Consider the following 13,141-nt stretch of genomic DNA (forward strand, 5'->3'; position numbering starts at 1 on the left):
TACTCCATATTGGTCATTTCTGGAGGCAGGCCACCTAATGTGAAGTAGTATGAAACATGCTTGTTCCATCGTTTGGACTGGTTACCTGAGGTGTCATCCGAATATAGGGTGATGGGAACATGGCGGATGACCCTGTTGTCTGCCCTATTTCTCCATTCATTGGGAACTGGGATTGGTTTGGAATAAGTTGGCATTCCATGTTCTGTCATTAGATACAGATTCAAATGAGGTGATTAGTGAACATGCACAACCATGTGAAGCATGATATGTGAAAGGCAGCTTACCCCATATCACATTGCCACACTTGGACATCAACAATTCTCCAGATCTATGAAAGATCTCCTGGTAAGTCTTGTTGAATAATCTGACAGGTATCTCCTGTAAATCTTGGTCATGATACCCGATGTCTGGCCGTATGTAGCAATGGAATTTTCCTTCTTCATCTGGATGAGTGAATTTGGGCCTAATACACTTTGCGTATAAATCATTTTCTACCTCAGTGACCTTCTGGTAGAAAAATATTGGCACCAAAATGTAACTATCTGGTGATCCAATCAATGTGATTGGCTCAAAAATATAGTAATGTTGGTTTCCTACTGCAGCCATCTGCACACGGTGTTGTCGGGGGAGGTGTTCACGCCATTTTGCACTTTGGTACAATGCTCTGATGTTCTTACCATTGGTGTCATGTGGGTAGAATTGTAAATGTGGGTGTACTATTGGATTAGCCAATTCCTGGAAGATGAGACAAGGCAGGTCAGCACTAGGTCACTATTTCAGAACTCATCAACAGTCAACAGTCATAAATCAAAAGAGGCCCACGTGTCCAATAATATCCCTCAGACTCAGATAATAGCAGGTGTTATTGAACACTGACACATGCTGTTTTAATTGAACATCTAACGCTTTCCTAATCAATTCCCGGTTTCTCTTGATGCTATCCCAGTGTGGGAGTTCTATGCCACACACAGTCAATATGATACGTATCTGATTGTACATTGTCCGTGACAATCGATTATGAAGGTGCCCAAGCATGAGAGCAGAGACTGCATACTGGTGAAAGGTATTGATATATATGGCCATGCCAAGCAAAAAATCAGCCATTATCTATTGAAACTATTGATGATGATGAGACATAGCTGTGAAATAGACAGCTTACCTCCTTGGATCTGAAAGGGAACCAAGAGGAATTTTTGCATGCTTCTGCAAATTGATGATCAGGGAGAGGTGCATCTTGACTAGGGAATAAAACCTCTTCATCCATCAATCCAGCCGCCAATGCATTGTGGACCCAGCGTTCCATTTCTTGGGGTCCACAAACAACTTCATGTCTTGCATCCGATCCAAAACCAAAAGCATCTGAATTATCCATATCCACCTCCACCCTTTGGGAATGGCCAGGTGGAGAGCCCTCAGGCAGAGGTGGAGGCAGAAACTCTGGACCAATGTCAACATGCAGCTCGGGGGGGTCCTGGGTCCAAGTGTGCGGTATTGATGAGGCAGGTTGTTGTGAACTTTGTGAAGAATGTGCCATCTGATTACGGAAAGCCTGTACTTCATTGAACTTTCTTATATGTGTGGAGGCTTTAAGATGTAATGGAATATTTTCCTCCTTGGCCCATTTTGATTTACACATAATGCATCTGTACCTGTATGTACCATCAGGATACATGTGATGCTCAAAACCTGATCATAAACCAGAAAATATCAGCAAGTTCACCCAATTGGTGCAATCAGACCCAACCCTGCTTACCAGTGTGAATGTTTGGGGGGGCTGTGGGCCGACCCCAGGGACTTTGTGGTAGCATGGCAAAAACAGAACTAGGATATTCCCAAGCAAGCTTTACTTATATGCAAATTTGATAGTGGAAATGGGGCAAATGATATACGGTATTTATGTGGGGAATTGGGAGGAATGAATGCCTTTATTTTGACTGTGTTTTTGAATGTGTTTTGTGTGCCTTTATTTTATGAAAATGTGCTTTGAAAATTGTATTTTATCATTATCATAATTCAGACAGAGCTTGCTTTTATAAGAAAGGGAAGCCCCTGGACTTCAGTTGATGCACGATCCGCCCCTCTTAGCCGCACAGTCCGCAGCGCCGCGCCGCCATGAAACCCCGACTCCATCGGACTCAAGGAGTCCAAACACTGCCACATCACCAGGGGACCAACCCATCACCGCCACTCGAACTCGATCGGACTCCACAACGCCCCTTGGACTCCACGGCACCGACACCATCCCAGACCCTCGGGCCTTGCCCACACTAGTCTTCCCGATGGCGCAACCAAATCCAATGGCGCAACCGATGGCGCAACAGATGGCGCAACCAAATCCAATGGCGCCACAACCCAATCCGATGCCCCACCCGAACGGTTTGGCGCAGCCCAACTCAATGGCGCAACTGTTAAAACTAACAATGCATTTTGCAGACGCTTAGCAGAAAATGATTGACTTGGGCAGGATTTGAACCAGCAACCTTAGCTTGAAGCTAAGACACTATACTAGAAGTGCTGCCTTTACCAACTAGGCTACCAAGTCCATGCCTGATGTGTTGATTTTGACCACTGAGGATTACAACATTTCAACACACCTCCTTAATCCACAGTGGGAGAATAGGAGACCCTGAAGTCAATCATTCCTGAGCTAGTCTATACAGTGAGAATGCATATTGCATAAGTGGATTTTGCATATTCCAAAGTAGGGTTATACCCCAAAGCTGCATATGGCAGAAGTGGATTTTGCATATTCCAAAGTAGGGTTATACCCCAAAGCTGCATATTGCATAAGTACAATATTGCATAATCTCATGTAAATGCATATCATGCGCATAGCACATTTCGACTGTTAATCGTGTTAAAACTAACAATGCATTTTGCAGACGCTTAGCAGAAAATGATTGACTTGGGCAGGATTTGAACCAGCGACCTTAGCTTGAAGCTAAGACACTATACTAGAAGTGCTGCCTTTACCAACTAGGCTACCAAGTCCATGCCTGATGTGTTGATTTTGACCACTGAGGATTACAACATTTCAACAGCAACCGCTTTCGATGTCGCAGGCAACCCCAGTGTCGCAGCCCCTTGGTGGGCAGCAATCCTGGGACGAGTTTCAAGGTAATTACAACCCTTTGGGCACCCATCAAGACTACAGCTTAACCCCCGGACATGACCCACGCCTCATCCCCGGTAACAACCTCTCCGGACACCCAGGCCCCCCATTTGGAAGCAACCCCGCCTCCTCCATCGGAAACAACTCCCTTGCCCTCAGAGGGCCCAATCATCCTCCTGGTGAGTATTGATCCACTCACTCACTCCTTCCCCCATCTCATCTCCAACCCCCTCCCCTTCAGCTGAAAGCGTGTCAGGTTCCAACCCCCCAGACGTGCACAACCGACTGAGCGAGGCAGGACCCCAACGCACGCCCACAGTGGCCCGAACTGGCGCACCGGCGTCCCCTTACGCCATGAATCCGTTACCACCCAAACCCCATCAAGCGTGGTCGCCAAGCAGTGCCAACTCGAGGCAACTGAGTCGATCCTTGCAATCAAGTGGCGGACAGTCTGTGGCCCTTTCGCCCGAAGACCTTGAGGAGATGCAGGTGGCCCTACAAGCCATCAAGGGCACCTTTTCCCTCAGTCCCGAGCTGGTGGAACGGGCCCAGCCCCTATTTCAGGTGAGTGATCGACCTTCTTACTCGGGTCAGGTAGTCTGTTGAAGCCTTCCAGATTTGCAGATGACGCCAGAAGCCCGCAACATGGCCATACTCCTATTGGCCCTCCATAATGGCCTCAATCCGCGCTCAACATCCGTTGGCTCGATCACTATTCCGGACGAAACCGCTTCCCCCTTCGAGTTCAGCAACCTCTTCAAGACCCATCTCCGCAAGACCGTCCAACGAGTGTTACTCCGTGAGGACCTTCGATCTTACGGCAGCCGCGCCGCAACTCGGTTGCGAGTCAATGAGACCCCGGTCTCCAAAGCCATTGTAAGTCTCTCCTCTCTCAGTATATTGCAGTACATTTTCTCACCTATCTCTCAACAGGGTGCAATCGAGAGTGCGTCGGCAGAATTCCGTGCCGCGCACTTACCGCCTTCGGGTCACGATGGCCCCGAATTGAAAGCACTTGTTACCGAGTACGTGAAGCAAGAAAAAACCGCCCTGGCTCTGCTCATCAAGGTCGGTCTCACGGGGGGGGGACCCCCTCCAAGGTACCCAACCTCTATTCGCTCATTGCGCACGTTTACTCGACTTTCCACCCCGATTTCAAAAAGGCGGACGACGAATTCATTCATAAGAAAGTTCCCGCCGGCGCCAAGATCCGCTTGTCCTACCTGCGCTTCATGGCCAACCGTAACCGAATCACCCAACGTCGACAATCGACCCGGAAGCAAATCTCCTTCTGGGACGATATCGACGAGGACCTAGTTAGAATCAGGAAGAAGTCGCCCGCATACGGCGTGGCGTACTCTAAGCTCATCCTTGACCTCAACCAACAACTCTGGGACGGTAAGAAGACCGTCCGCGATGTCAACGACAACCCGGCCGAGAACCAAGAGCCCCCTTCCGAAGAACAAATCATGGAGCACGTGGCCTCCATTGCTGAAAATCCACCCCCCCCGGAAGTTGTATTACCTCCCAACTAAAACCCTATCCCTTTCTCTCTTTCCCCCTTCTCTCTCTTTCCCCCTTCTCTCTCTTTCCCCCTTCTCTCTCTTTCCCCCTTCTCTCTATTTCCCCCTTTCTCTTTCCCCCTTCTGTCTCTCTCCCCCCCTTCTGTCTCTCCTCTGTACGTACAATGATATATTAGCCGAATGAGAAATACACGCAGCGATATCCCAACCAATTGTGAGGGGCGGGCCCAAGGGCCCGCCCGATCCCGGAGCATTCTGTCCAATCAAGCCCGATCGGGGGAGCCCGATCAGAGGAGCCCGATCAGAGGAGCCCGATCAGAGGAGCCCGATCGGGGGGGCCGATCTGGGGAGCCCGACAGGACGCACACTTCGAATGGCCTTCGAAGAATCTTCCGAGTGCCTTCGAAGGCCAGTTCAAATGCATTCGAAGCCTCTTCGAAGTCGCCATTCGAAGGGGCTTCGAAGTAGCAATACTTCGAAGTTTTTCCGAAGGCCTGGCGAAGGATCTTCGAATGACATTTGGAGAGCCTTCGGAGGAAGGTTTTCCTCCGAAGGCTCTCCGAAGTACATTCGAAGTTCCATTGAAATCTTCCTTCGGAGGAACTTCGTCAGATATTTTGACCAAGTGCCGACCGTCCGCTGCTGCTGGCGGGTACTTTGGAGGCTCTCCGAAACACTTTCGGAGATACTTTGGAGTTTTGCGTCCGCCGTGTACTCCTCAACTCCGCGCCGCGATGGACCAAGCCATCCGGAATTCCACCGACACCGTTGTCCGCCAAATCGCCGAGTCAGAAGGTCGGTCAGCCCGGCGGCTCAGGCAATTGGAAGTTCGAACGGCCCAGCGGCTCAGACATTTGGAAGCTCGAGTAGCAGCTCGCATCACCCGCCAGCTCCGAGAATCGGAAGCTCAAACTGCGGACCTCATCACCCGCCAGCTCCGAGAATCGGAAGCTCGAACGGCAGACCTCATCACTCGTCAGCTCAGACTATCGGAAGCTCGCACAGCAGCTCGCATCAACCGCCAGACGGATCAGATCATCCAGAGGCTAGCCGTCGTGGAGGCTGACACAACGAACATCTTGCAGCTCTTTGACGGTATCACCCCCGCCGTGAATCAATTTGCTCGGCAACAGCGCAACCTCCGTAGATAGTCTCCACTGCTTTACGTCTCTAGGTGTGTATGGAATTTTTGTCACATAGCTGTATATAAAACATCATGAAAGCAAGCTATGCCGAGTCTTGAAATTTTGTTCTTGTTCCAAAATTTGAAACACAGAGAAAATATGCCTTTCCTTGTTGTGAAAATCTGATTGATAACTGTGGAAGAGCAATCAATGAACTGGCGCGAGAGCGTCGTCGCGAAGCGACTCTAAGGAGGTACTTGATCCCTTCAAAATCTTTACATCAGCTTACACAAGAAAAATTGGTGGGAGATATTGTTCAAACAGTTCAAAGGCCGGTTCAAGCTATGCTTTGAACGTCTTCGATAATCTTTTTAAAAGATCAAGTTCAATTGTTAAGAAAAGTATCCGCAAAGCCTGGCCGGCGAGACCTGTGTGGATGAAGAGTCTTCAAACATTCTCACAGGCTTTGCATGCCGCTGGCAACCCAATGATTTCATCGCAATCGAGCGGACACCAAGAGAAATCGCGCCTCGATCATCGCTCATCCCGCAATTCCCCCAAACAGTGCTTGCCCATCGATCGAAGCCCATCAACTTCGCACATCACTCTCGCATCTATAACATAGAACATCATCCGGGCGGTGGAGATCCATTCCTTGAGGTCTTGCTCGGCAGTCCTGCTCAAATTCAATCAAGCCATGAGTTGACGTGTTTTCCAGCCAAAGTTTTCCATGCAATTGTTCACCAAGTCATGGTCAGGTGATTTGTGATACAAACATGATTCTGGTGAGAGGAGTTCTTGAGATAAATAGAATTGACAACCAACCTTTACACTAACCTAATCAAGTTCCTCGCGGCTGTCGAACCCGATGGCATGAAGGACCTGACTGTATCCCCCCAGACTTTCAAGGTGGCTTTGCCACGGCTCGTCACATTTCACTCCCATAAGCTATCCACGTACCGTGACGTCCGCTGCTATCCTCCAACTCCGGTAACGTTACGAGTATAACGGAGCAAAACCCTGGCAATTTGGATTGTAACTAGATATTCTTTTTTGGCTCCCCAGGAAGTATTCATGTGGTATCATAGCTTTTCAACCCCTGATTATCGTGTCTGCAACGCATTGCTGCGATAATATGGATTCATGGATGGGAAGGGCTTCTTTTTCTTTCCAGTCCTTCCCTCCATCATTTGAAACAAAGTAAAACCAGAAGATCAACATTGCAAAAAAGGAAGACAAGATAGAGGAAAAGATTGTACAAGCATATGATGTCAAATAAGATGTTAGCAATCAGATTCACTGGTCAAGATTTGAAATTTTTGGGGTACTCCAGATTCCGTTCCAGCTTGATGTTGCTGAGGTGAGATCAAGCTTGAACAACGCAAGTCAAAACTATTTCCATACTGTTTTAGCCATCCGTTATGTGGACCAAGGGATATCCAACCTAGCTGGGGAGGGGGGGGGGGAGTAATTGAGGAACGTTTGGATGACAAGAACTAGCTCGTCAGGTTCTGAGCGGGGGCGGGAGGGTTTTGACTAGAGCTACCGTTGTCGATGATGTCGAGTGCTCGAGACTGTGATTGACTCAACTCACTCCCCTCGTCGTCCGTAGAGTTGATAAATGCCATCATCTTGCTGGAGATTTCGACTGGCATCTTTTCTGCTTCTCTGAGTGACCGCCAATGTGGCCACGGTATTTCTTGGCTTGAGTGACGGTTCCAAAAGGCGATGTAGTCAATAGTCATTCCGTATGCAACCATTTGATCGAGGTCCGAGACTTCGTCTCCTGCTTTGAGTAGCATGAGAATGGCCATGTGGCTTCGTGGCCAGTATGGGTCTGGTTCCAACGAGAGGGCAGCGGGTCGAGAGAGGTACCACTTGAGGTACGCGACAAGTACTACGAGGCATTCAGGGGGTATTGGTTTGCTTCCAGGTGCATATATGAGTCCGGCGACTCCGCTCACCAGGAAGGCACAAAGATAATGAACTGGTCGCTTGCGAAGTCTTTTGATGATGTTCGTCTCGTCCGGGTCATTAATCTCACGAAGAATGGACTGGACTTCGCAAATTTTCATTAAGAACTCGGAGAACTTGGAGGGGCCCAGCTGGGGTGCTTCGTCTTCGAGTGAAGCATAGAAAAAAACAATCGAATCTCTGATGACCTGAGGCCATCTTTGATTGAAGTGGGTGAGTGGCCATTCAGACGAGGTTTTGGCCACGTACTGCAGGGCGCGTCGTAATCGAGCATGTGAAAGGGGGAGATCGGGCTCTTCCTGGAAGTGTTCAAATAATGCCATGTTGATTGCCGGGTGGATGAGGTTTTTGTTCAAAGTCAAATCCATGACCTTGGGATCTGCGCACAAAAAAAAAAAAACTGCTTCAATGATTTTTGATTTATTATAGCATGAAGCTTACCTAGTGCCAAGAGCTGCTTGGCCAAAGCTTCCGGTGCAATTTTCTCCTCCGGCTTGATGAAACGTCGGTGCAGGAGATTTGCAGGCAAAGATCTATCCCAGTCGGAATATGACTCGAGGTATGACTCGAGGTAAATGTTCATCGCAGAGCCTAGGTTTTCAAAATGGGTTGGTAATAGTGTTTGATGATTGAAGCCATGGATAAATTCCAATGGTGCGGATTGGGAGGGATGAGTGGTAGAGAAACCACGGGGAGTTAGGTCACGAGTAGCAAGTTGAAAGGTGTCATAATTTGTAGTGTGATCGGTCATCTTCTGCTGCATTGAGGCAACGAGGTTGGCAAGCTGTTCCTGTTTTTCCTCGATCGGTTTCAGCTTGGTAATTTGTGATTGCAACTGGGAGACGACGTTTGCGAGATCATCGATTTTTTGGATCGCGGGTTTCAGGGATGCCAACTGAGCCACGTCGTCCTGGAGTTTAGCAACCAGTGCCTCCAAGGCAAGAATATGATTTTCGCAGTGCTCCACGCGCTGCCGCAAGTGCTCGTTTTCTTCCTCAAGGTGCTGGAGTACAGCATTCGACGTGTTTGCGGTTGCCGAGTCGGTGACCATCCTGTTCGAGGAGGCCCAGGTAGGACCGCTATCTGTACGGGCGCGTTTGGTGGGAGTAGCAGCGCTATCTGGACGGGTGCGTTGGGCGGGGGCAGGATTGCCTTGATTGGTTTTGTGCACATATGATATTTCCGAGGTTGGTGACGAGGGGCGACCGCGTCCCTTTGTTTTGTCCGCTGATTGCAATCACAAGCAAGAGTCAGCCGACCAGCTTACATGAGCTGGAGGAGGTACACCATCGAAGTACACTTACTCCGGCTACTCGGATTCGGTTCAGCGTCCATGGCGCGTTGAGGGCAAATTGAGATCGGTCTTAAAAGTTCATATGTACAACTGGCCGAGTAATCGAAGCATCTCCCCGGGGGTCGCTAAATCGGGTCCCCGGGTCCCTCCATGGTCACTCGATCACCACTCAGTTCTCCCTCACCAGCCTGGAATCCTCTGGTATCCGCATCGATGTCTTCATCGAGTGTCTTGTCTGCCCTCGGAATCGACACGGCTGATGGTCTCTCACCCAGCGCACTGTCGAACCTGGTCTGTAGGAAAGTCCCGTTTGCTATCGAGTTGCACAAGATCACTGATTGCCGTTCTCTTTGGGCGCTAGATCCTGACCTCCTTCCAAAACTTGCGCATTAGCCCAGAAGGTCGGATTGAACGCTTTTCAAATTTCAGTGGACTGTCCATACCCCATTGTCCTCATCAGTGCAACCATCGTACTCATGCAAGACCCGAATCACCCGCAGATTTCCCTGAGATCGCACCCCAAGCTGCCCAACTATCGGTGGATCTAGAACATGCTTACACTCTTCAGGCCTCAAGGGCCGAGAAATTAGCAGATAATGTCGAGCAGTTTTGTGCGCCTTTCTACCCCTGATTTTCATTCCCTCCTTCAGATCAATCATACTGACCTCGTGTCACGACTGCTCTCAGATGGAGGTCGGAAAAAAGAATATGAAGACTTGCAAGCGGAAATCAAAGTTTGTAGTTTTTTACAGTTTGGCGACGGCTTCCTTGGACGTCTATATGCCTCATGGGATTCTTGCTGAGTTCGTGCGGTTTTGTCAAAGACCAGTGGAGAGCTTTTGGACCTGCTTTCAGAGCTACTTGCTCACTTCCAAGCCGATTTATCATCGGTATCTACCTCGATAGCCGAACTTCAAGGCCGTTCCAAGTTGATCGAGAACCGATTAGAAGGGCGAAGGTCACTTGAACGCAAACTGTCCCCATACATCTCCAGCACTGTCATACCACCCTCGTTAATTTCGACAATCATGAGTACCGAGCCGAACGAAGCTTGGCTAACGGCGATTGAAGAGCTGGAGATCCGATTAGTCTCATTACGCACATCTTCTTTCGAGAAACGACCGATCGACACCTCGGATCATGTGGCTGATAAACTGAGACTCGTCGCAGCCCACAAGATCCGCTCGTTCTTCATCTCCGCCCTGAGTCCTTTCCGGGTCTCAATCACCACCAATCTTCAAGTCACGCAGTCTTCTTTCTTGCTCAAGTATCGTCCGCTCTTCGCCTTCCTCCAGCGTCACTCAGCACGGATAGCCAACGAGGTCCAAAAAGCATACATCGGAACGGCCCGATGGTACTTCGAGACCAGCTTTCGTCGGTACGTTAGAGCCTTGGAGAAAATCAAAGCTCGAGGGTGGGTTAAAGTCGGTCTGGTTGGCGATGCCCAATCGAGTCCCACAGTCCTGGATGACTCGGTAGTCTCACAATCTAAACTAGACGGGGCAGACGTGACTTTGGCATATTTGGCTGAGGATTCTTCATTTGTCAGTGACCTGGACATCATTTCCGATCTCTTGATACGATCAAAATACCGGTCTGATCAATCATTCTCTTCCAGCAACAACCACCCGAGGCCTTGTTCCGGTCCTTATCACTGGTGGCCATAGACAACGCGATCTCAGAATGGAGCTTTGCAAATCATTTTTTTGGACAGCCTTCTCTGGGGATTGAACAAACTTCAGAATCCTCATCGACACTATTCCCACCCAGCAGTAGACTTGATTCCGTCCCGGTTTCTCCATCAGGTAGTGCGACCGCGATGGTTAGGAAATCCAGTTTTGTCAGCAGTATCGCCGATTCAGATAGCTACTTGACCGGAACTCCCAGCGAAATGAATTCAAATAGTGGATTGAATGAGCCAAAGACCCAAACTGCCATCGATCTGGTCTTTAAACAAGTGATCGAACCTGTTTTCGAGTATCACAAGGTAAGCTTCGCGCCCCCCAGTCTTTTCTCTGCGGAGTTCCTATCCTCCCAACTGAAGTGCCTGTCCTTGTTTCATTTCCAGACATTCACAACCAGCCTGTTGTCTATGAACGACCTGCCGGATACCAACAGTATTTATGCGATGATCCAATTGAATGAGGGGCTGCTTTCAGCGGCCAGTATGAACTGTCCGGCATTCGAGACGCATCTGATGGCGATCAAGATGAAACTGTGGCCGATATTCCAAACAAAGATGAATAAAGAGATCGAGAGTCTGGGCTCACCTTCGCAGAAGAAAGAGTCCAACGTCAAGCTAGTCTGTCAGAAGTATGTCTGGTTCTTCTCGACGATGATCGGCATGGAGTCCCTGAGGGATGATGATAGTCTCGTCGGTGCGGCCGAGGAAGGCAAGGTTGTCAACGAGCTACTCAAGCTGAGAGACGCCCTCGTTTCATTCATCCAAGCTCATGCCCAAAATCTCTCCAGTCTAACTGAGTCGTCCAGGAAAACTTACCTAAGTTCAATCTATCAAGAAATCCAAACTGGGTTGATGGTCTGTGTCCCGCTACTCTTGGGCCAATAAAAAATCGACCGAATAGCTGACCACTCTTACCGATGTATGGCATCGTCATTTTAGGGCTTTCCGTCTCATCACATACACAACCAGTCAGAAGCTGCTTACTGGAGAGAGTTGGTTTGGCGTACGAAATGAAATGCTTAAATAGCAGCAGCTTTGTATAGTTCTATACACTCCATTTGAAGAGCCTTTTTTGTTGGCTTCGAAGCTATCCTTGTGATCATTCTTTCAACCCTATCTTTAATTGGTTATGTACTGTGTATAAGAAATTGTACGACTTATTGAAGACGACTCTACGCAAGCAAATAATTCATTGTCCCAACTCCAAATAAACTGGTACAATTAGTTAAAACTGATCGAATGTATAAAAAAAAACTCTTTCTGCGTGTGTTAACACGGTGAGATTTGCATCTCACTCGAACTTAACACAAGCCCTTGTCCCTGCTGCGGCCGGGGGGGGGGGGGGGGGGCGCCCCCATTTGGCCTGGTCGAGATGCATACACCCGGGGAGTCCTCCGACGAGGATATCTCGACGAATCCTCGTGGATTCCCCGTAGTGCCCCTGCGCGAGGTTGGACCAGCGGCTGCTGGTCCACACGTTCACGTGATCTCCACCAAGTGGATCGCGGGGGCACCACGTGATGGCCCCGAGGATTCCACGGATATTTACAGATGTGTACACCATGAGAGCAATTTCGGCTCCCTCGGACCGACAACCCGACGACAAAGGGGCCCACGTCGGGCTACCGTGTGAAAACAGGGCAGCCCGTCGTCGGGGTAAAGGTGTCACCCGAAACCCGCACCTCGGGTGTTTTCACGGGTGGTACCACCCGGGTGTCGGTCCACGGGATCACTCCCTCAAACCACCCGAACACCCGGGTGGTTGTGCAACATAAATTGAGTGGGGGGCAGGAACGATCTCACAGTGATGTTCCGTGGTTCAGGGGCTGATAACGTCTCTTTCTATTTATAAGTGGAAGCCTGGAGGGCTGCATTTTGTCGGACATCATTCAATCTGGTGACTGCTGGTGCGGTGTAGCGGTTGAAGAACAAAGAAATAAACAAAGACGATTGAGACCGAGATAGAAAAATTAAAAAACAGGCCCTTTGGAAGACTGGTACCAGTCTTTGATACATAGAAGCTCTTCTACTGTATGAGGGGTGAGCGAGGAGTGCGACCAAGAACAGACCCGCCGACCTTTTGAAAATACCCTCTCCGACAACGCACTTGTTGCGGGGATAGCGAGATAACATCTAGCCATTCTGGCCAAGATGGGGAACGATTGCTGTCGGTTGCGCCAGTAATCGAGGAGCTTCGTTCCTTTAGACTCGGGGTCTTCTTTGAGATATCGCTTGATCTCGGCATCGATTGTGTCAACCGGACCGGTGGGTTCATAGAACTCAGAATCAAAGAGATCCATCTTCGTTTCTCCGTCTCGAGATTTGCTAGGTTGGCAATTTTGCTTCTCGCCTGGAGGGTGTTTCTTGTACTTGATATCAAACTCGTTCGCAGTGTCGGAGAAAATTCTAAGTACTTGGTCAACTGAGATG

General features: G+C 49.3%; 3 protein-coding genes across 3 annotated transcripts; 2 read left to right on the top strand and 1 right to left on the bottom strand.

Annotated features, from left to right (window-relative positions):
• Nucleotides 1–5,369: 5,369 nt before the first annotated feature.
• PtA15_13A139 (uncharacterized protein) lies at nucleotides 5,370–5,786 on the top strand (the record flags this gene model as incomplete). The annotated part of the gene is made up of 1 exon (XM_053162306.1): nucleotides 5,370–5,786. One exon carries the CDS (start codon nucleotides 5,370–5,372, stop codon nucleotides 5,784–5,786), a length of 417 nt encoding a protein of 138 aa, XP_053026295.1.
• A 1,469-nt stretch (nucleotides 5,787–7,255) lies between these two features.
• On the bottom strand, nucleotides 7,256–9,068 carry PtA15_13A140 (uncharacterized protein; the record flags this gene model as incomplete). Its single annotated transcript, XM_053162308.1, has 3 exons — nucleotides 7,256–8,112; nucleotides 8,175–8,960; nucleotides 9,038–9,068. The coding sequence occupies 3 exons, from the start codon at nucleotides 9,066–9,068 to the stop codon at nucleotides 7,256–7,258; spliced, it is 1,674 nt and encodes a 557-aa protein (XP_053026296.1).
• Nucleotides 9,069–9,177: 109 nt separating this feature from the next.
• PtA15_13A141 (uncharacterized protein) lies at nucleotides 9,178–11,596 on the top strand (the record flags this gene model as incomplete). The annotated part of the gene is made up of 7 exons (XM_053162309.1): nucleotides 9,178–9,318; nucleotides 9,389–9,428; nucleotides 9,528–9,638; nucleotides 9,715–9,761; nucleotides 9,852–10,571; nucleotides 10,646–11,014; nucleotides 11,096–11,596. 7 exons carry the CDS (start codon nucleotides 9,178–9,180, stop codon nucleotides 11,594–11,596), a joined length of 1,929 nt encoding a protein of 642 aa, XP_053026297.1.
• Nucleotides 11,597–13,141: the final 1,545 nt, after the last annotated feature.

Source organism: Puccinia triticina, chromosome 13A, assembly GCF_026914185.1.
Source record: "Puccinia triticina chromosome 13A, complete sequence".
Taxonomy (NCBI): Eukaryota; Fungi; Basidiomycota; class Pucciniomycetes; order Pucciniales; family Pucciniaceae; genus Puccinia; species Puccinia triticina.